General features: G+C 42.2%; 1 protein-coding gene across 6 annotated transcripts in view; it reads left to right on the forward strand.

Annotated features, from left to right (window-relative positions):
• Nucleotides 1–400: 400 nt before the first annotated feature.
• MET (MET proto-oncogene, receptor tyrosine kinase) overlaps nucleotides 401–19,889 on the forward strand; it is an 88,512-nt gene continuing 69,023 nt past the window's right edge. Inside the window, exons 1-2 of one of the 6 annotated variants that reach the window (XM_032106476.1) lie at nucleotides 470–488; nucleotides 8,827–8,899. In XM_032106476.1, coding sequence (XP_031962367.1) covers nucleotides 8,882–8,899 — 18 coding nt within the window. In that variant the 5' untranslated portion in view covers nucleotides 470–488; nucleotides 8,827–8,881. Of the gene's footprint in view, nucleotides 489–619; nucleotides 718–1,012; nucleotides 1,274–2,103; nucleotides 8,900–19,889 lie in introns of those variants that run through there. The other 5 variants (XM_032106475.1, XM_032106479.1, XM_032106478.1 and 2 more) reach the window with 5 other exon arrangements.

The raw sequence follows: 19,889 nt of genomic DNA on the forward strand, positions 1-19,889 counted from the left end.
CACTGACACCTGATGTTGGGTGCCCAGCGGTCGGGAGTGCCGCGGGAGGCTGTGCCTGCACACCACTGGTACCCACTTGTCCTGAAAACGCCCAGGTGCAGAATAAGGTCCTCCAAGGGTCCCCTCCTGGCTTTCCCCATCTGGGAAGTGACAGCCGTCCCTCCTGCCCCCGGGCTGGGGGCGCCTGGCCAGAAGGGACGAGGGGAAGAAAGGAGGGGAGGGGGAGCGAGAGAAGAAGCCCCCCCCCCTCCTTCCCCTCACCGCGCACCCGGGCTCCTGCGATGTGGTGAGTCACAGGCAGGTCAGGACCGCGCCGGAGGGGCGGAGGGAGCGCGGGGACCGGCTGATTTACCGCTGGGAGCCGCCACCAGCGCGGCGGAGGCGCCCGAGGGAAGGGCGCGGAGAGCCGCCCCGCAGCCCAGGTGCCGTGCGGGAGGGAGGGAGGGACACCCCTGCCCGCTGGGGCGCGCAGCCCCTGCCGCCCCCAGGTAGGGACAGCAGCTCGGGATGGGGCCGGGGGGAGCCTGAGCCTGCGGGGCGGAGGGGAGCGGCAGAGCGGCGCGGGGCCGCGGAGGTGCGTCGGGCTGCGCCCCGCTCCGCCCCGCCCGCCCGGGCTGGGCCGGCTGCCGGGCGAGGACCGCGGAGCCAGCCCAGCCCGCCGGGGTGCAGCGCTCGCCCCTCCGGCGGTGGTGCCGGCGCGCAGCCCGCTCCGCTCCGGTAAGGACCGGCACCCGTGGGGGGACGCGGGGAGCGAGATGAGCCGGGAGCGGGGGAGGACGGGCAGCGGCACGGTGCTGCGCTGTGCCCCGCCCGGGAACTTCGCGGGAGCGCGGCAGCGTCCGCGCCGCTGCCGCCGCTCTCCCGGGGCGGGCCGGGCGCCGCGGGGGCAGGTGATAGCGGTGAGGGGCTGCCGGCTGCCCCCGGCCGGCCGGGCTCCGCAGGGCGCTGGGACCCGCCTGCGCCCGCGACGCCGCTGCCCGGGCAGGGTAGGGCAGGGCGGGCAGCGCTTCCCGGGATGCTGTCGGCAGCGGCCCCTTGGCCGCAGCCTGAGCCGCTGCCCCTCCCGCCCCTTCCCGCTCTGCGGGCGCGGCAGGAGCGCGCCGCGGGGCAGTGTCCGGCAGTGCAGCCTGGAAGTTCCAACTCGGAGACGGTGGCTCCGCGTTTGTGGTGGCCGGTCCGGCCGCCTTCCGTGAGGCGCAGGGTGAGCCTGCGGGATTCCCCAAGTTGGGGATGTGTACTTTATGGTTGTGCGGCGTTCACAGTCTTCCTTGCGGTATGGCTTTTTTGTTGTTGTTGTTGTTTTTTTTTTTTTTTTTCCATTTTTAAATGCAGAATTTGCTTTGAATGGTAAACAAAACGCAAAGGGCTCATATAATGGCATTCCACCACTGTTTCCATGTCAGCATTAAATTAGGTGGTCTTTGGCTTTATAAATACGGAATGCACTCCTTAGAAATTGGAAGTTTTGCACATACATCAGTAGGGATTAATAATCAAGTACCAGCGTTGTTTAACAAACTGTGCGTTTGTAACCTGTAGGAGGTTATTCAAGCTGCAATGCATGCTTTTCCCGAAGAACCTATGCCCTGTGTGGTAGTTCATTTGCTTTCATCCCACAGGTGCTTTTTGCATTGTCCAGCAGCAAAAAGAGGATGGTGTCTCTTTTTTGTCGTCTTTTTATTTTAGATCTGAGAGGTTTGGATTCATAATCAGGCAAGATAAAGTGTCTCACATGTTTCTCTCTAGAGAGCTGGTGAAATGTTTACAGATCATACACTGTGAGAGCAAAAAGCTAGCCTTTGGCAGGAGCTGCATGTTGAAAACAAAGTAACTTGGAGAATGACTGTATCGCTTGTTCTTTGTGCCCTAATCCTTCTTCAGCACTGTATGATTCTTTTTCTGTCTGCTAATACAAACTGAATCATTTGGAAACTGGGATATTTTGTAAAACATTCATGTCGCTATTTACAGAAGGGAGAATCAACTTCTGTGCCTTTTTGGTGGGGAGGGAATGAATTATCCTATAAGGCTTTTTTTCTCTTTTTTTTCCTTTTTTTTCTTTTTTCCTTTTTTCTTTTTTCTTTTTTTTCTTTTCTTCCTTTTTTCCCATTTTTTCCTTTTTTTTTTTTCATTTTTTCCTTTTTTTTCGTTTTTTCTTTTTTTTCCTTCTCTTCAGAGGTTAACCACTGCATAGCAGTTCTTTATTGGTAAGGAAGAGTGCACATGTTGTGGCTGGAGAGTGATTCACAGACATGTTGTTTGCTCAGGTGTAGATGACAGTGCAGCCATAGATGCATGGGAGCTCACTGAGTCAGGGCAAGGCAGCCAGAAAGCCAAAATTCAGCAGACATTCAATGAAAGGCTCATGAATGCCAAACTAAAGCAGCAAGTGTTGTCTTCCCAGGACTGCCTTTCCCATCCTGATTTTCCTGCATTGATGGTTTTCTGGTACCTTAGCTGATGACCTTCAACCTCTTCCCGCTTGTCCAATGCAATCGAAGGGGCCAACCCACCTACTCTTATTCTTCTATGATCTGCAAGTGCCTGCTCTGTATTTTTCAACTCAGATGAGAAATTCAAAGCCGGCTGCCTCCTAAATCTGGCTTCCAGAACTCCAGAGACTAACTGGCACAGCTGGCTGCAGTGCAAGAGCAGCAGTCTTGCCTTCGCAGCCACAAAGGGAACCTGATGCCGGCAGCATGCTGTGCTGGGGTAGCCGGAGAGCCAAAGCTACAGCAGTGGGAGTCACAGAGCACTGGGGGATCTGCTTTGTGCCACGATTGCTTTGTGGTGGGCATGCGTCTAGACTTTATTTGCTTCAGGCAGAAAGCAAGGAGAGGTCCTGCATCTCCATCTGTGTTTGTGAAATATCTAGTGTGAGGGAAATCCTGCTTGGGCTCTCAGCACTGCACATCATTTCTTGAACAAGAAAGGGATAGGGTAGCTGAATAGCATTCTCTGAAACTACAGAAACACAAAACTCTATAGGGAGTTACAAGGATCTGTTTGGTGCAAAGCAGAAGGAATGCATGTTGTGTGTGAAACTTCAAATATACCTTCCTAACATTTTGGGTGGCATAACCCTAAACTTTGTGGTGGGTTCCTGTGAAACCCTTACGTCCAGGCTTTCTACCTCCCTGTTGCTACCTTGCTGTCTGTCCTTTGAGCCAGTGGCACAACTTCATGTTTCATTAGGCTGTTACCCTCAGATGAGGCATCAACCTCTGCGTCTTGTCTGCTGTGGCCACAGCTGGTGATTTTGCTTCCTATAAAAAGGTTGTATTTGGTAATTAAACCTGTACAATGCACCACTTGTGGTCATGCCACATGGCCCCAAGCAGCATGCCATCACCAAGGAGGCAGGGCCACAGCTCCATGAAGGACTCTGAGGATGGCATCTCTTTGCTGTGGCCAAGATGAGGAGGTTTCTGTTGTTCTCTTATAAAAATCTGGTGTTTTTCTTAGCAGTGGCTTTAAAAATCTCTCATACATAGCAACTGATGCAAACATGTTAGCAGAAGCCATTTTTAAATCAGTTTCCTTACCCAGGGGAAATGTAGTATAGACAGGGCCTTCAGGAAACGAATAATTAGGTGACCTTTTTCCCCCCAGAATATCAGGTCTGTTTTATGTAGAGCTGTTTGAAGTCACACAAATTCTCATTACTCTCCAAATCTCTAACCTTGCCTTGTTTAAGATACCTTTTAGGAAATCAAATCAGTGTTTCAATCTAATTTCCAAAGGCATTCAAACACATGGTATGTGTGCTAACTTGTTTCCTCTAGCATTAACAAATCTAGCAAATTGCCAAGCTATTCGCCTTGAGGAAAACTATGATGTTGTACAAGAAGATAAAGTATTTTTTTCCTCCAATTTTAAACATTAGAAAAAGAAAAGAGGTGAAGTTATCAGACCACATTAGTCCAGGATATAACTCCTTTGAAGCAAACAGTGTTCCCAAACAGATTGCCATGGTTTTTGATCTGTTCTGGGACTTTTTAGTCATGCTGTGATCTTTTTCAGTCAGTTGATGTGGCTGGATGGTGATGAGTCCTCTTGGCTCAGACAGACTTTCATTGAATTAGTTGCAATTGAGTATACCAAATATAAGAGTGGAAAATAGAAGTGGAGATAAATAATTTAAGGTGCTTATAACCCTCAAATTTTAAGAATTTTATAATGCTCATATTTTAAGGAGAGTACATGTGTACAGAAGCCAGGCACAAAGGTGCATGTGGTGCAACAGAAGCAGTGAATGGCCTGAAACCTCTCCTCTGCCTCTCCTCCCAACACACCAGTCTCCAGGGAAGCAAGTGCTCCGGAACATTTAATTTTTCAAGCAGTTGTCAATAACAGAAGAGTTTCTGCAATGCTGCTGAGGAGTTTAATAAGCTCAAAATTCTTAAACAAAATGCTTCTTTTTTTTTTTTTTTTTTTTTTTTTTTTTGGTGCATCCTACAGCTCTGATACTTTCTTCTGCTTGTCCCAAGAAAATGAATGTGCAATTGTCCTTTTGTATGGAAGGCAGCAAAAGGTTCTTGTTTGAATTCATGATAAATTTGGTTTCAAATGCATGTGGAAGGAAAATTGCCTAATGCTTTCAGAAGATTTTCATTTTGCTCAAGTGTTCACACCATGGCCATCACCATGGTATTTGATAGCTATCCACTTTGTTGTGTACGTTGCAGCTTTAGCCTCTCACTGAAGGGTCACACTGGCATATCTTTTTTTCCTGCAGTCATACAGAAATAACAATTTTTTATGTAAGTTGCTTTCCTCTACTATAGTTCCTTCATTTTGATGTTTATCCAGCTAAAGAGTATCAGAATTTTTTTGACATGTATGGTTATCATTTCTGTGAAGGATCAGTGACCTAGCTTGATAAATTTAAAAGTTCAGCAATAAACCTAAATATGTGACATTTATTGAAATTCATTCTTTTCAATGGAGCTACTTTCTTTCAAAAATATTGAGAATAGTAAGGGATTGCATCTGCAATTTGATTAAATCTACAGTTGTTACCATTTGCCTTCTGAAAATTGATTCCCTCCCCTCCCTGTCCCCCAGCTTGACATGCTTATTGATTAAAAATTCTCCGCTGGCCTAAGCTAGCATATATTTGTTAGTGTTTGTGTGCTTCCCATGCAAGTTCAGACAGGCTTTCAACTGTGGAAGCCAACTCTATTCCTAAACTATTGGAAATGGTAAGGTTCCTTAGTAATTGTTTTAAACTAAATGATGACACATCTTTGAACCCCATTGTACGAAGGAAAAATACCTTCTGACTGGAGAGAGGTTTCCTGTTTATGTATGTGTTTGCTGGAATTAAGCCTTCCCCTGTGTGTTGGCTGAGTATTTTTTTGTAATCCAAAATGGCAACATGGCAAGTCACCTCCACAGTTTATTTTTTGGACAGGATACAGGTCTTTTATTTTCAAAATAGCATGGCTCTGGAGTTGATGATGAAGCACAGGGGCCTCTCAGTTACACTCCTGCAAGCAGACTCAGTTAATTGAGGAGGCACACTTAAAAAGACAGCTAGATTTAGGCAAGAAGTAATTAATTTTTATTGACAATTTTATACAATGTAAGTTGTTCCCTTCCCACACAGGAAGTTTTTGGCTTCAGGCAGATTTTCTTTCAGCATAAGGATATGAAATTTGCCATATGTATAATTTATTTTATAAAATAGCTAGAATCATAGCTTTGGTTGTGACTGAAGAGAGTCATGTAAATGTTTCTGCTTCTCTTTAAAAAGAGCAGCCCAGCAGGTGGCCTCCAGGTGGTAGCCCAACTGCAGAAGGATGGCATGTAATACCTGAAGGGCTTTCAGCTGTTTGGATATGGACAGGTGACCAAAAAATAAAGCATATATAATACCCTTGCCTCTTGGTATCTGGGGTGTGTAGATTTGTGACCTTGCAGCGTGCCCTTGCACCCTGCATGCCATAGCTGAACCTCCTTCAGAGGAGAGAGGTGATGTCATGAGACTCAGAAAGGCATTCTGCCTACAATAGTAATAAGACTGGACCACCACGAATTTAGGCAGTAAAGTTACAGTCATTTATGGAATACAGTGTTAAGGTTTCTGGTTTGCTTCAAATAATGCTCATTTTAAACAACTGTCTGGGACTGGGAGAAACCTGGACTAATGGACTGATTACACCGAGCATTTGTTAGGGCTGAGAGCCACATGGCCCTGGTGTGGGATGTCCACACCCAGCTCCAGCTTTGCCACCTGCTACCCCTGCCCACATCTGGCAGAACGTGACCTCAGGTGAATTCCAGTCCCTTTATCACCCACCACAAACACTCGGGCTGACAACAACTCGTGTCGGTCTAAGAAAACTGGCTTTTTTTACCTCTTTTTGTGGTTGTGCTACTTTTCTGGTGAGAACCCTGAGCGAGACTGTGGTCTCATGGTTGTCCTTGGAAGTTTTGCCACTGACTCTTCATGGACACTGGATTTAGCTCTGCTTTTGCGTGTGTCTGCACGGTATTTGAAAAATAGATTTTCTCTTCTTTGACTTTAATAGAAGGTTGATGTACCTTTTTTGACATAAAATTTTTCTCATTAATAGTTGTACAAATTGTTAAGTCCTTCAGGAACTATTTATTTTCATCTAAATTTTGTGGAAACAAGTACTTTCTGAGCATGTTTAATGAGTTACGTGAAAACAATTATCATCTACAGTTAGAATGCCAAACTTAGTTATTTAAGGTTTCTTAACTTAATGTTTCTTTTGTTTCTTTGTTTATTTTTTAGTTTGTTTGAGCTGGATGCTGAAACTCACCTTTCTCTTACTTTGTTTTGAAACTGTTCTAGCTAGTGAGATTTCAAGCTTGATAGAGGTCCATTGTGCCATGTGAATGCCTAGAAACATAATTGTTCTGTCTTTAGCTTTATCATAAATAAGAGTTCTTTTTTGATTGGTTGACCCAAAATAATTCACCAGAATTTCAGGACCATCAGAGAAATTTATTAAGACATTGGGGTTTGCCGCTCCCACCCCTACACACCTGTATCATGGATGATCCTGTGAGGATAAAAGTAGCAACTTTCCAAGTAAGCCCAGCATTCCAAGTAGGCCCAGAGAAAAGTCCCAAATCTGTGGATTGTCCCAAAGCATGACTAGAAAAGAACAAAGTGAAATAATTCCACAAGCTTAATTTGTCTTAGATATATGCTGGCATAACTCGGGCTTGGATTGCTCTCTATCTTCAAGACCGTTATACAGTCAAAATGGTATGAGGATTTCTCTTATGGGAATCCTATATTCTTTTATCTGTTGCTATTATATATCCTGATATCTGTTATGGGTTTTATTATGTATTTTTTCATGTGTCTTCTCATCCAAATGTATCAGATTCTGTCAGGTCTGAGAAAGCAGGATAAAGCAGAGTGAGGCAGCTTTGCTGAAGACAATGAGAGGTGTTGGTAGTTGGATTAACGTCAAAAGTTGATTAATTGCTCTCTCCTAATGTCAATGAAAATGTTAAATGAATTACTTTAGTTATATTCAGTTTTCTTGTCTATTTCTAGAGCAGGGGTACTAATTCTACATGTTATATATTACTGTCCTGTAAAACCTTTCCTAAAACTCTTTAGGTTTATTGCTTTTGCTCTTTGGATTAGAGGCCAATATTTTTCCTGAGGGAAAATGTTTCTTGTTAATACTCAGTATTCAATATCATTCTTACAAATGCCCAAAGCTGCAGTAAAAAAAAATACAATTGCAATATTAATAATCTTTTAAAGAGTAGGTAGAATGCAAACAGTAATGGGCTCCAGTAAGCAGTGAGCCAATGTGGAGTTCCCCGTGTGATAAAGCACTTCTGCATTAGAGAAAATAATCCAAATTTCACCCTAAAAATGTATTTACCATCCATTCAGATGAGTGGAAAATGTTGTTCGTGTTTGAAGATGCAATTTAGCTTGCAGTAGATGATTGAAAACTGTCTTAACTGTTGTTTAACTCCTCTGATGAAAGAAAACTTTGATGAAGGAAAACTTTGAACACTTTGCTGTCGCCTTCCTATATATGTTCAAGGACAGAGTGCTGCATGGTAATGAGTTTTATCACTGTGTGTGTTTGCAGCACTTCCAAATAGTAAATGGGGGGGTTCTCCCAGCCAGGATGTAGGTGCCTTTTGTTAAACTCTATCACCTTCAGTGGAAACTATGCAAGAGTTGAAAGCAGAGGACTCAGATGTGCACTGTGTCTTTATGCTTTACTTTGATTTCTTCATTTCCTAGTATTTAGGGTTTATTAAGCCTATTGCGGTCAGAATCTGAAATTCCCAAATGTCTCTTTTTCCTGGTATTGCAAACGCTGGCCTTACAAGCAAATTACCAGAGAACATGGCGTGGTGGCAACATTGCACTGTGTCCTTTTCCCCTCTCAGAGGATTAAATAGCTCCTTTTCTGGGGATGTGCTCTCCTGTGACATTTTCAAGATCTTGTCAACTCTCCACTGTAAATTTCCACAATGGCAAAATCCCATTGAAGCTAGCATGGAAACCTTACTATAAGTTTTTTAATTATCCTATGAAATTTAATATTCAATCTGTTTGTGCTTCAGAACTGCAAGATGTTAAAATCTCATTACATTTTATCTTCCATTAAATCCCATAGAATTCAGTTATTATTTCTATCAGATTCCATTTGATTCTTGTCCTTTTTATCCTGACCTTATCTATACAAAAGAGATGGATTGCAAGGCATGTCCATTTGTGAGAAAAGGGTGATTCTCTACTTCTCCTGGTGACATTCAAAAAGACCTAACCAACAATACCTTTTTTTTTTTCCTTGTTGACTATGGGAGGCTACATGAGAGGAGATGTTCTGAAAGCAGAACATGCTAATAGAAGTTGAGAGAGATGAGAGCCAGGCAGAAGGTAAGTAAAGTCAGCACAAGAGCACATGAAATCACAAAAATCATTAATGACCTTCTGATTGCAGAACTGAATGCCATGGTTATCATGCAGGGCTATAAAAAAGGGAAAACACCTTGTGTGGTCATTTTCAGTTAGAAGGGCTCTTTTCCAGTTCTGTGGAGTTTCCTTTCCTTCTGAAAACACAAAAATAAGTATGCATTTGTTCTTCAGATGTAAGCTGTCATGATAACATCAGCTGGGGTAGAGCTCAGAGACAACTTTGCTGCTTCCTGAAGATGGCTGAGTTGCATTTTTGTTTGTTTGTTTTCAGATTGAGAAGTTTTCATATAACATGCTTTGAAAGAGCTTCTTTTATGCAAATGATGCCACAATTCTCTTGTATGTGAAACACAAGCTGGGCCAGCCTCTGTCTGCAGATAAGCAGGAATGGCTTTCAAAGTTCCCTTGACTGCACTGGGAGAGCTCCCTGCTTATCTGAGCAGAGTATGTGCACCCAAAGTCCCTGCAGGGTACAAAAATAAGGTAACAACCAGTGAATTGTTTTCACAGTACAAATAGCCTTTCAGGAAGGAGCAAGGAGCAATAAGAGGAGGCTTAAAAATAAGAAAGTACCCCTTCCCCAGCTGCAAAAGGGCAATCTGAAGGTATGTTATTTACTGAGACCACCATCACATGCTATCAATAGGGGTAAAAGCCCATCAGTCAAATATTTGACTACTCGTGGTTTATAGGGATTTCAAAGACTTATGGAAAGATAATGTCTGTGTCCATTAGCTAGTTACTTGGAAATGCAGTGTTGGTTAATTCAGCATTTCTTTAAAGAGTAATGATTATCTTCATTAACAATATATAAGATTTTTAAAGATTTACTCTTCTGCACCTATCATTCCTGTTACATCTTCTACATCTCAGTATTTACCCTGTATCATCTATTGCTCATTTTAAATGAGGTAGTATTGAGATTCTGTCATTGCCACAGATCTACTGTCTTTCAGCCTGTTCTAAGCACCCTGTTCTCTAGTCCTTAGTCAGCTCAACTATCACAGCAATCAATGAGAATAGTGTTTGCATATAGACTGTGGAGTCAAGTCTTGGAAAAGATGATGGCTTCACAGTGAAGGAATGTAGCTTATCCTGCCCTAGCTTAGGTCTGAAACCAGGCTCTTGTGTGAAAGCCAGGTGTGTAAGAGTTCAGATCTGTCCATCATCACCCCAAACATCTGTATCTTGTTATAATTACTTGTGAGTAATTATTATCACAAGTAGTCCATATTTTTTGTCTGATGCTAATAAGCAATACAATATAATTTGAATATTTTTAGTAGTAGCAGGGATACAAAAGAAAATGTTCCCGCTAAATGACAGTGACCTTTGTTCAGTGCCCAATATATTGAATTAAATACCAACTGTTTAGTAAAACATCATGCTCAGGAGCAATTGTTTCACTATAAAGTCCTAAATTAAAAACATACATTAACTGACCAATTTCCAATTCTACCACTGCCATTTGATTTTCCTTTTAGATAAACAGACCGAGCTTAATGTTATGGGGAAGATCCAGAGAGGCTGCTTTGGCATCTAAAATTGTGTTTAGAGTGAGTTTAGGGCACAAGTCCAACAAACAGATCTAAAAAGCTAACACTCACTGGCCACAAAGCTCTCAGGTGCTTAGATTGACCAATGTCTGCACTTTGTGCTAAATATTCCCTGGATCTCACCTGAGCTGGAGCTCTGGAAGAGAAGACCAAGCAGCAAGAGGCTGAGTCCTGGCTGGGTTACAGCTCCCAGCAAAGCTTTTTTGCAGTGCTCAGACAGGATGGAGCCAGGCACAGGTCCTGCTGCTGACAGGCAGCCTCCAGCACCACGCTCCATCCCCTCTCTTCCTCCCAGCTGGCTTGGCTCCAAAGCACCAGGACAGCTTTGCCTAGGAGGACTCACATTCCACTGTCTGCATCTTCCCACCGAGACAGGAAGAGGAGGAGGAGGAGGAGAGAGGAATGGCCCTGGGGTGGTGGATTGCTGGATCTCATGGCAAAAGGGCAGGAGAATGCAGGCAGGAGCTGCAGAGAGAGGGCAGGAGCCAAAAGCAGCAGAGACAAGCCCTAGTCCCAGATGAAGACCTTTGGCCAGGCTGTTCATGCAGGGATGAGGACCATGGTTTTAAATCAGTCCCTTTATGGCAGGCACCATCTTACAGCTCAGCTTTTCTGTGCTGCACCCTGCACAGTTTGACCACCAGCACTAAGCCTTTTGTGTTTTGGAGATGTTTTGTAAGTGGATTAATCTATCCTCATTTCACCCTTATGAGAAAGGTAAATACCCTCTGAAGTTTGGAAACAGCCTCTTTGCTTATCTCACAGACTCCTTGAATCTGGCTCCAGATTTCCAGAGGAGGCATTCCAGGGTCTGAAGAAGTCCAAAACTTCATTCTGGCCTGGTATAAATGAGAACCCCTGAAGAGCTACAGTTGCACATTTAAGCTCCCCAGGTCTCCTCAAGATGAAGGGAGAGGACAGTCTGAAAGAAAGTAAATGAAGCAGATGAAAAATCCTTTCAGAAACAAACACACAAAAAAAGATCCCGTTAACATGAAAAAACTCAGACTGCTCAGCCATCCCTGAACTCCTTCTTCAAACTATTGAACTTTTCAGCATCTTCTGAAGGTCAACATAATACTTTAAAATAAAAGCTGTGCCTGACGGACCCTTGCTGAGGGACATCTGCCAAAAAAAAGGCAGCTGAGGCTGCCACAGATCAGCCACTCTCCTGATTGCAGCTGTGACACAGTTGCCTCTGGTGAGAGCCAGGATGTCAGATAGGCTGGTCCCAGGCCATTTCGGGATTTATGAATGCCAATACTGTAAAGTCCTTGGAAGGCAATCATGAATCACAGGTTCGCAGCAAGGCAGCAGTCATGCCAATGAGTCGTCATTAACTCTGTTTCTAAACTGAGTGAAAGTAGGGCATCAGTTAAAGTGCACTGCAATAACATAAACTTACAGTGACAAAAGCGAGGTCAGCATTAAAAAGAAAAGGTCATAACTGCCTAACCAAACACAGATGGGAAACAAGCACTATCCTTGACGTTCCTGTTTGATTATCAAAAAGCCGCTATGAAGCTAAGTAGACCATCAGGTTATTAACTTTGGTATCAGATAAAGTATTAAAGCTGAGGCATAAATAAAGACCCCATTGCTTTCACTAGCAAATTTACAGACACAGCCAATTCAGTTTTGTTTGTAGCTGTTCTGTGTGTTTGCACCACATTTTCACTTGGGGCAAAGACCACCAAAGCTTTGCATAGAGGTGGTTTGTGTTTGGCGGGGCTGATTATCTCAAACACAGCATTACACAATCGTGGTTATACCTTGTGGAGCCAGCTTGGGCATGGAAGGAGTGCAGTCTGCTTTCCAGCACTAAGTAAACATGAAGACAAATCACAGTATCAGCCCAATACAGTATCAGCCCAATACAGTATCAGCCCAATGGACTGTGCCAGGCCAGACCAGTTCAGCAGCCCCACATAAGTTCCTAGATGCAAGGAGATGACTTGGAGGCAACTTAAAGTCCTCTGTACAGTGCTGACAGTGATCCACAAGCAGAGCTTTTTCTTGGTTTTTCCTTTCCCCGGGTAAGCCACCCCCAGCAGGCTGAGTGCAGGAGAGCTGAGGGTCTCATTCCAGCCTTTGGGCCAGCTCTCCAAATCTGTGGGCCCAGCTCACTCACACAGATGTGCTGATCTTGCTGGGATCCTGCACAGTTTGACCATGACATCTCAGCTTGACGAGCTGCGTATCAAGCAAGGCATCAGCAACCTTTTGGAAATCCTTGACCCTAAGTTTTGTCACTAATTTGCCTTGTGGCTCTTGGAGACACATTGACTAAGAAGGGTGAAGTCATGGCACACAGTGGCATGCTTTATGTGTGCCCGCCAAGCAGAAAGCCACTGCCTGACACTGTCCTGCCAGCTCTTTCAGAGGAAAGAACAGAGCCAGCACAATTTCTTTTGCTTAGTATCCTAGGTATTTGTACCATACCTTGGAAGAATTCAGGGACTTTTTGGGTTTTATTTGCTGATATTACTATATTTACTATGACACGAAAAGGAAATTTGATAATTTGGTGGGCTTGTAGATCCATTGGTACCATTCTAGTAAAATATACCTTATCATCACTATTTTGGTACAGTTGTCATATACCTTACCATCTGTAGCTATTGACATATAGAACATTTTTTTTTCTTTTTTCTTTCTTTTTTTTTTTTAAGAGAGGTTTTTTAAGAGATTAATGTTTGGCTGTGAAGAGTTATTATCTCAGGGACTCCTAAGAACCATTAGCAGCAAATGACAATTAAACTGCTGGAAATGTCCTGCATCAAGATCATTCATAATTGCTGTTAGAACATTTAGATCAAATCTGTATGCTGTCTTGGTTACTCATGACTATCTGCCTTTTAATCTTTTTCATTTTTATGACCCATGCCATTCCTTTAATTATCACAGTATGGAAGGCTGTTAGCTTTACAAGACAGGAAAGGCTTCCAAAATATGCTCTGCATTTCAATACAAGAATTCAGGTAGATAGATGTTATAACCATAAAAAAAAGTAGAAAATCTAAGTGCTGGGAGTAGTTGAGGGAATTGAGCTAAAACTGCACTTGCAGCCAGGTTTGCCAACTTGGCTCTTTACAAAAGGAGGAACTGCATTCCAAGGAAATTACACTGTCCCTGTTCAGTACAGACAACCACAGAATGCTCAGACTCATGCAAAAAAGTTGAACAGAACCAATTCAGAAATGCAAGAAATTTGCTTTCTCCTACTATAAGGTGTTTTTCACACTAGAAACAAAGACTTGCATCTTTACCTGAGCTTGTGTGATTTCTTCAGTCCACCAGGACATGTCTGCATTTGTCCCAACTCACTAGAAGTTGGTAAAGGCCTTTGCTTTGCATATGCGGTAAAAATACATAAGAGATGAATTAGTCTGTTCAAACGTGAAAAATTTGAAGTGACCCCCAAATATCTCCATATGCACTAACCTGAACCAGAAGACCAACATTGCCCTGTATTATTAGTCATGACATGTGACTATATCAAGCACAGCGTGTTACTCTACTCACACACACACAGCTCTTTTTCTACTGGTACTGAACCTTTGGACTGAGTAAGATGTTCACATATCAGTTGTCAGGCTGAATTAAGATACCAAGCTTAAGTCTGCGCTAGAACTGGGTTTGTTCTACTTCAGCTGTAGTGGTAAAGAGCCACAATAACATCGCAGGTATTTTCTTACTCAAGTTCCACAATTGCTGACTTGCATTTCAGATGAACAGAATGGAACAATTGTGTTGTTTGCTTTCTATTTTCCTGTTATTGCTAAACAATACAATAGTTTTTTAAAAATCCTTCCATCCTTATCATCCAGATGTGGAAAGCTGTCCTCTTGTATTTAAAGATCCAAATCCATCTGGAAATATAAGCATGAAAAAATAGTGAAGGTTCTACCTTATTTGGGGTATTTCCTCCCTGGTTTTCATTTATTCTTTGTATATTTTGAACTACTAGTCCATGTTCTTTGTGGAAATGATTCCTCAGCCCTTAAAATGAGTACTACTTCCTCACATGAGAAATTTCTCTCAATTGCAAGGAAAGCTGTATTCCACCTATTAAATTAATCTTTTTGAGCAATATATAGCTCTTGATCTGTTCCACTCATTTGTAACATATCAGTGAGTGTTTGCTGAGGTTCATTACAAAAGAACCAGTAGTGCCATTGTAGACCATCACAACAAAAAAATGATTAAATAAATCCAGTTGTGCTAGAGACCCATGACATGAGTTGGCTTTAGGGTGTTAAGTTCTGAAGCAAGTTTCGAATGAAATACTCTGCTGCACTGCAGGACACCTCCAAAAAATACCAAATGAGTGTAAGAATAGAATTTTCTCCACTGCAAAGGCTAGATTAGTGTTCTTGTGGTTTAAAGCCTGTTAAAAATAAATGCGCTAGACAACAAAAATGCTTCTTCTGATAGCTGCTGTGAATTATGATGGTATATTGGACCCAGTAATGGACCGTGTATATAAAAGAGTGTGTTTTATGTGGGGATAATTTAAATTCTTTTTTTATGTGTTTGAATAGTGTAAGAAAAGGCTTACAGATCAGGTGAACCTGTTAATGAAAGCAATTTCTTCTGACACGCCTGACTGCACTGTGTATGTAGAGAATGTAGTTAATGGTAGATCCTTCAGCAATTGCCTAGACTGTGCCCTGTCCAACAGTCCTTCCCCATCAGCCATCTGCATGCACACACACCTCTTGGAATAGCATAGAAACCTCCCAGCTCTGCTGTCAATGAATTTATGACCTAAATCACTGCTAATAAGTTCTTTGACTCTATGCACTGGAACACCACATTGTGTTAGAGTGGATACCATGCTGTAGGAAAATTATGTTGCCACCCTAGTCAGGATGAGTGACCTAGCCCAGAGCTGAAATAGTGCTGAAGACAAGGGATCATGAATTTTAACTCAGATTAGCCATTTGAATGCAGCTCAGGGATAATTTCTATGTTTGTTGCTGACTTACTCAATTTCTTTGTTCTTTCTGCTATCTTAAGGTAACTAACTCAGTTCAGATTTAAAAACTTTTTTTTTTTACCTGTGAACATAGAAAACAGGTTACCTTCACTAAGTATTTTACATGTAATCAACCTTGTGTACAGATGCAATTGATTAATTGGAAAGTCTGATGAAGACACATCCATTATGAGCTTAATCTGTTGAAGCTCATGCCAGTGCTGTGACAGATTTGCAACAACCAATTAAAGCTGGATGGATGGAGCTGTTATCATCACCCCCTCTCATTTTCCCTGTCCTCTTAAATGATGATGCTCTCTCCATGGCACAGCCTCTGAACCACAGGGAATCAGGTCCTGCACTGACACAGATTTTAGTCCAAAATAGCAAAGCAAACTGAGCTCTCAGGAGGACCAGTCACTAGGGTTATTCTATATAAATTTGCCACCACAACTCTGTCAGAGACCAAAGGAACAAGGTGTACTATCCCACTGGAAGAATTATAAAACCATACTATCAAATGTTTCCTTAAAGAGGGGAAAAGGCTACTGTTTGCTGACAGTAGAGTTTTTGAAACATGAATTAACATGGCTCTGCTGTTGCCTAAACTGAAATGACCTACTGAGGACTAGATATGTTCTTGTGCAAACACGCTCTCTGTGGGATAAAGAGGATCCTGTAATTTCCTTTTCTGTAATAAAGCAAGGAAAAATGAGATGCACTAAACAACCTAAAAAATGCTTCCATGTCCGTGTGTTGTCTGAACTTGTGGAGATCCATGGAGTACTTGTGATCAGAAATAAATGGCACCCAGGCTTCTGAAATGAGGGAAAGGAAAACAAGCATGGCTGTGTTTTTTGGCTTCATTGAACATGCCAGATTGAACATTATTCCATGATAAGGCCAGGCCTGGTTTATCAGTACAGTGGCAAACAGTGAGAAGGAGAGACATGATGTTCAATATTTACAAATTATCACCCAGGCCATAATTAGAGGGAATGAAGCTTGTAGGAAGAAGATTGCCATTGGGAAACTTTTAATGGTACAAAAACACTTGAGACCAAGCCTGATGGAAAGCACCAGCCATAGCACTTGAGATTGCCAATCACACTAATATGACACATCATTACCAACCATTTGCAATGGTTAACCAAAATCTATTTTCTCATCAGTTTTACTGGCTACCATCTGATGAGGGATGGAAAAATGAGCACATCATGACACTGGCTTTGAAAATATCTCTTACAAAAGGAATAATCCGTGCACAGCTATTGCTCACTGATAGCTATTGCAAGCCAAAGCTTACAAGTCATCTGTAGACACATGAGGGACACACACATGTCGCAGGAAGGTCACAAAAGATTGAACAGCATCAATCATTCAAACCAAGTAGAGAAACAAAGGTATTCCTTGTTTTCCTTCTGCAACTGATAGTGGCTAGTTCTTTGACCTGTATCTATAGCACAAGTATTTTGGTTCTAATTCATCAAAACTCTTTCAGTTCAATGAATTACATTTGAGTCTATGCTAAGGAGAACTGTTGGACCTCTGAAGAAAGGCAGGACTGAATTTTTAATTCACCAAAATTTCTGTGTTTCTTCAGGATGAATTCAGCTGAAGTGTATTTGCAGTGACCTGGTCTGGAGGTTACAAAAGAGCAGCTCTGTGCTGGAGGTTGCAGAGTCAGAATAGAGAAAGAACCTGGGTCAGACACAGATGGAAAGAGTCACCAAATGTCCTGAGACTCTGAGTAAGAAGCAGCAGGGTTTATACGGTGTGAGGACTGTGAAGTAAACTGTACTCTTCAAATGATTCCTGTGTTCTCCCTAAGCTATAAATGTCTCACCATAGACATGTCCCTTCTGATATCAGGCACCTTGAGGGAAGATTCACAGTATGCTGGAGATGTGGACTGTGGGGAACCATCTTCCCTAGAGAGTTGCCCATAAATCTGAGCTGGAGCTTCCCATAGGTGGGAATCAGCAGATTTCTGTCTGGGAGGATGCTTGAAATTTCTCAAAAGTATTACAAAGGAAAGCACCATGATGAGACTCAAATTAAAGAGAAAAGATGACTTGGTTTTCATTTATTGCTCATATTTTCCTTCCTGTAGTGGTAAAATAAAGTACCTATTATTCCTGGCATCCTTTACATCACACTGAATCCCACCTTTGTTCTTACTGTTAAATTTTCCATTCCAACATCACTTGCTAAAGGAGTCTAACATGAAATTTTTGGTCTCCAGAGCATAGATTGAAATCGGTGGTGTTTTACTGAGTGTAGGCAGAGCAGCCTATCTGAGGATACTGGCCTCACATCCCAAAATATGGCTGGAGTTAAAGCATAAGTCAGATAGTATTTATGGCTCTAAATACCCCTGCAGTGCACACTGGTACTGGTTGTTGGACAACTGGGATCCTCTTTTTCAGATGCTGGAAGAATGGAGAGGATTGTAAACTGAAGACTGAGAGACATAATGGGTGGGAAATCTATTGTGGAACATTAAAACAAGAACATAGTACAGAATATACTGCAACATATAAAGGTGCCTGTCACATAACCTTCCTTCCATCTTTTTTTCCTGTGTTGGTGGTCAATCAGCCTCATCCTCACCCAGCTCTTGTCCCACCCATTGCTTTCTCTCTCCACTGCAGGACCACCTCTGTTATGTGGGATTAAATTTATTCTAGTAAACGATATACCTACCTCTGCATTGTGTCAGAAATATAGCACTTTTGGAATTTTCTGTTTAATCCAGTATTTCTCAGAACATGCTGACTCATCAGAAGTGAATCTGCAGGAATGTATCAGTTTCAGCAGTTTCTTGGGTGGAAGTGCTGGTTGAAAAGAGGCAGACAGTCAGACCAGGCCCCCACTGCTCCCAGTGCTGGGACCTTCACTTGGCACTGGCCAGGCAGGACGTGAACACAATTGTTCTTGGATCATGTGTGACTTCTGGGTGTTTTACACAAACTTTGAAAGCTCTTGGTTTCATCCCAGCACAGAGCAGGAAAAATTCCATGATAGCAAGATGTTACAGAGGATGAGAAAACAGTTTCTTGCCCTATACAATATGGAGGTCAACACTTTGTGTACTGTGACTATTTTCTAATTATATCGATATCCTTGCTCTTTTTTCTTTCTTTTTTAAATGTAAATCCAGGCTAGATTTGTTTCCAGGATTCTGTTATCATTAATTAATATCAGAAAAATGTTACTGATTTGAAGGAAGATCTTTATGTCTCAATACTAGAAGTGTGACTTGTTTTTACCAGCTAATGCTTGCAAATAGCCCGTGTTTCTGATTTTTATCCCCAAGTCTTGATCATGATTCTTATCAGACAATAGGGAGAAAGAACAATTAGTTTCCAAAACCTATTATTTTGTGTAATTAAAGAGGTAAACCACAGAAAGAATTCAGTGGATGCTGAAATAAAGCATCACAAGAATTATCGATTGTTTTAACCAATCTAGTGAAAACAGTGGATTTATACACAGCTGAAACAGCTCTGATCTATAGCCATATTTTCATTTTGCTTAAAGTCCTAATGAAATAAAAAGTTGGTACAGACTCCTATTATTCAGTCTGTAATTTTCTAGGTCATCTATTTTAAATTCTTTCAGTGGTCACAAGCATTTCTTGATTAGCAACAATTGCCTAACTATAGTCAAACTAGAAGGATTTTCCCAAAGTATGTGATCATATTGCTGTTAGAATGCATAATTGTTTTCTCCACGAAGAAGCTAAATTTGGCTTAACAACTGTGTCATGATGTTAACAGAAAATGTCTGGTGTGACAGGGCATAGTGTGGATACTGCACTGAAACGCTCATAACCACAGCTCATTTCATTGATCTTTCAAGGGGGTGAAATATCACACAAGTCATCTGCCTTTGGTTTTTCAAGCCACATCAAACAACTGTGCAGAGATGTAAAAAAAAGACAGAAGTGCTAGGTGGTTTGATTTCATCAGTTAATGGCTGTAGGTCACTCGATAGCCCTTTGTTTACAATACAGCAATATGCCTGTATCTTGTAAGGCTCACCAGAGTGACTTACTGCTGTGGTACAGGGCCTAAAATAAAGCTTGCACATGCCAGGCACCACATGATGCATAAAATATTCTAATAATACATTACAAAGCCTTGTCAACACTAGGGAGAATGACTATTCCAAGAAATAGGGCTGGCTGAAAAAAGACATTTTTTTTTCAAACTGGGCCTTTATGAAAGACAGTGATTTGGGGAGCTGGCAGGAGAGAGAGAGAGAGAAAGAGAGAAGGGTTTCTTGCTTTGGTCTGGTGGAGAAGTGGCTCTTTCTTGGTTAATCAAAAATATCAACAGAATAGAAGTCCACTCCAGCTAAATTTTCACATTAGTTCATGTCTTTTCTATTTCTTACTTTTGATCAGCTG

This window comes from Corvus moneduloides, chromosome 4 (assembly GCF_009650955.1).
Source record: "Corvus moneduloides isolate bCorMon1 chromosome 4, bCorMon1.pri, whole genome shotgun sequence".
In the NCBI taxonomy this organism is placed as follows: Eukaryota; Metazoa; Chordata; class Aves; order Passeriformes; family Corvidae; genus Corvus; species Corvus moneduloides.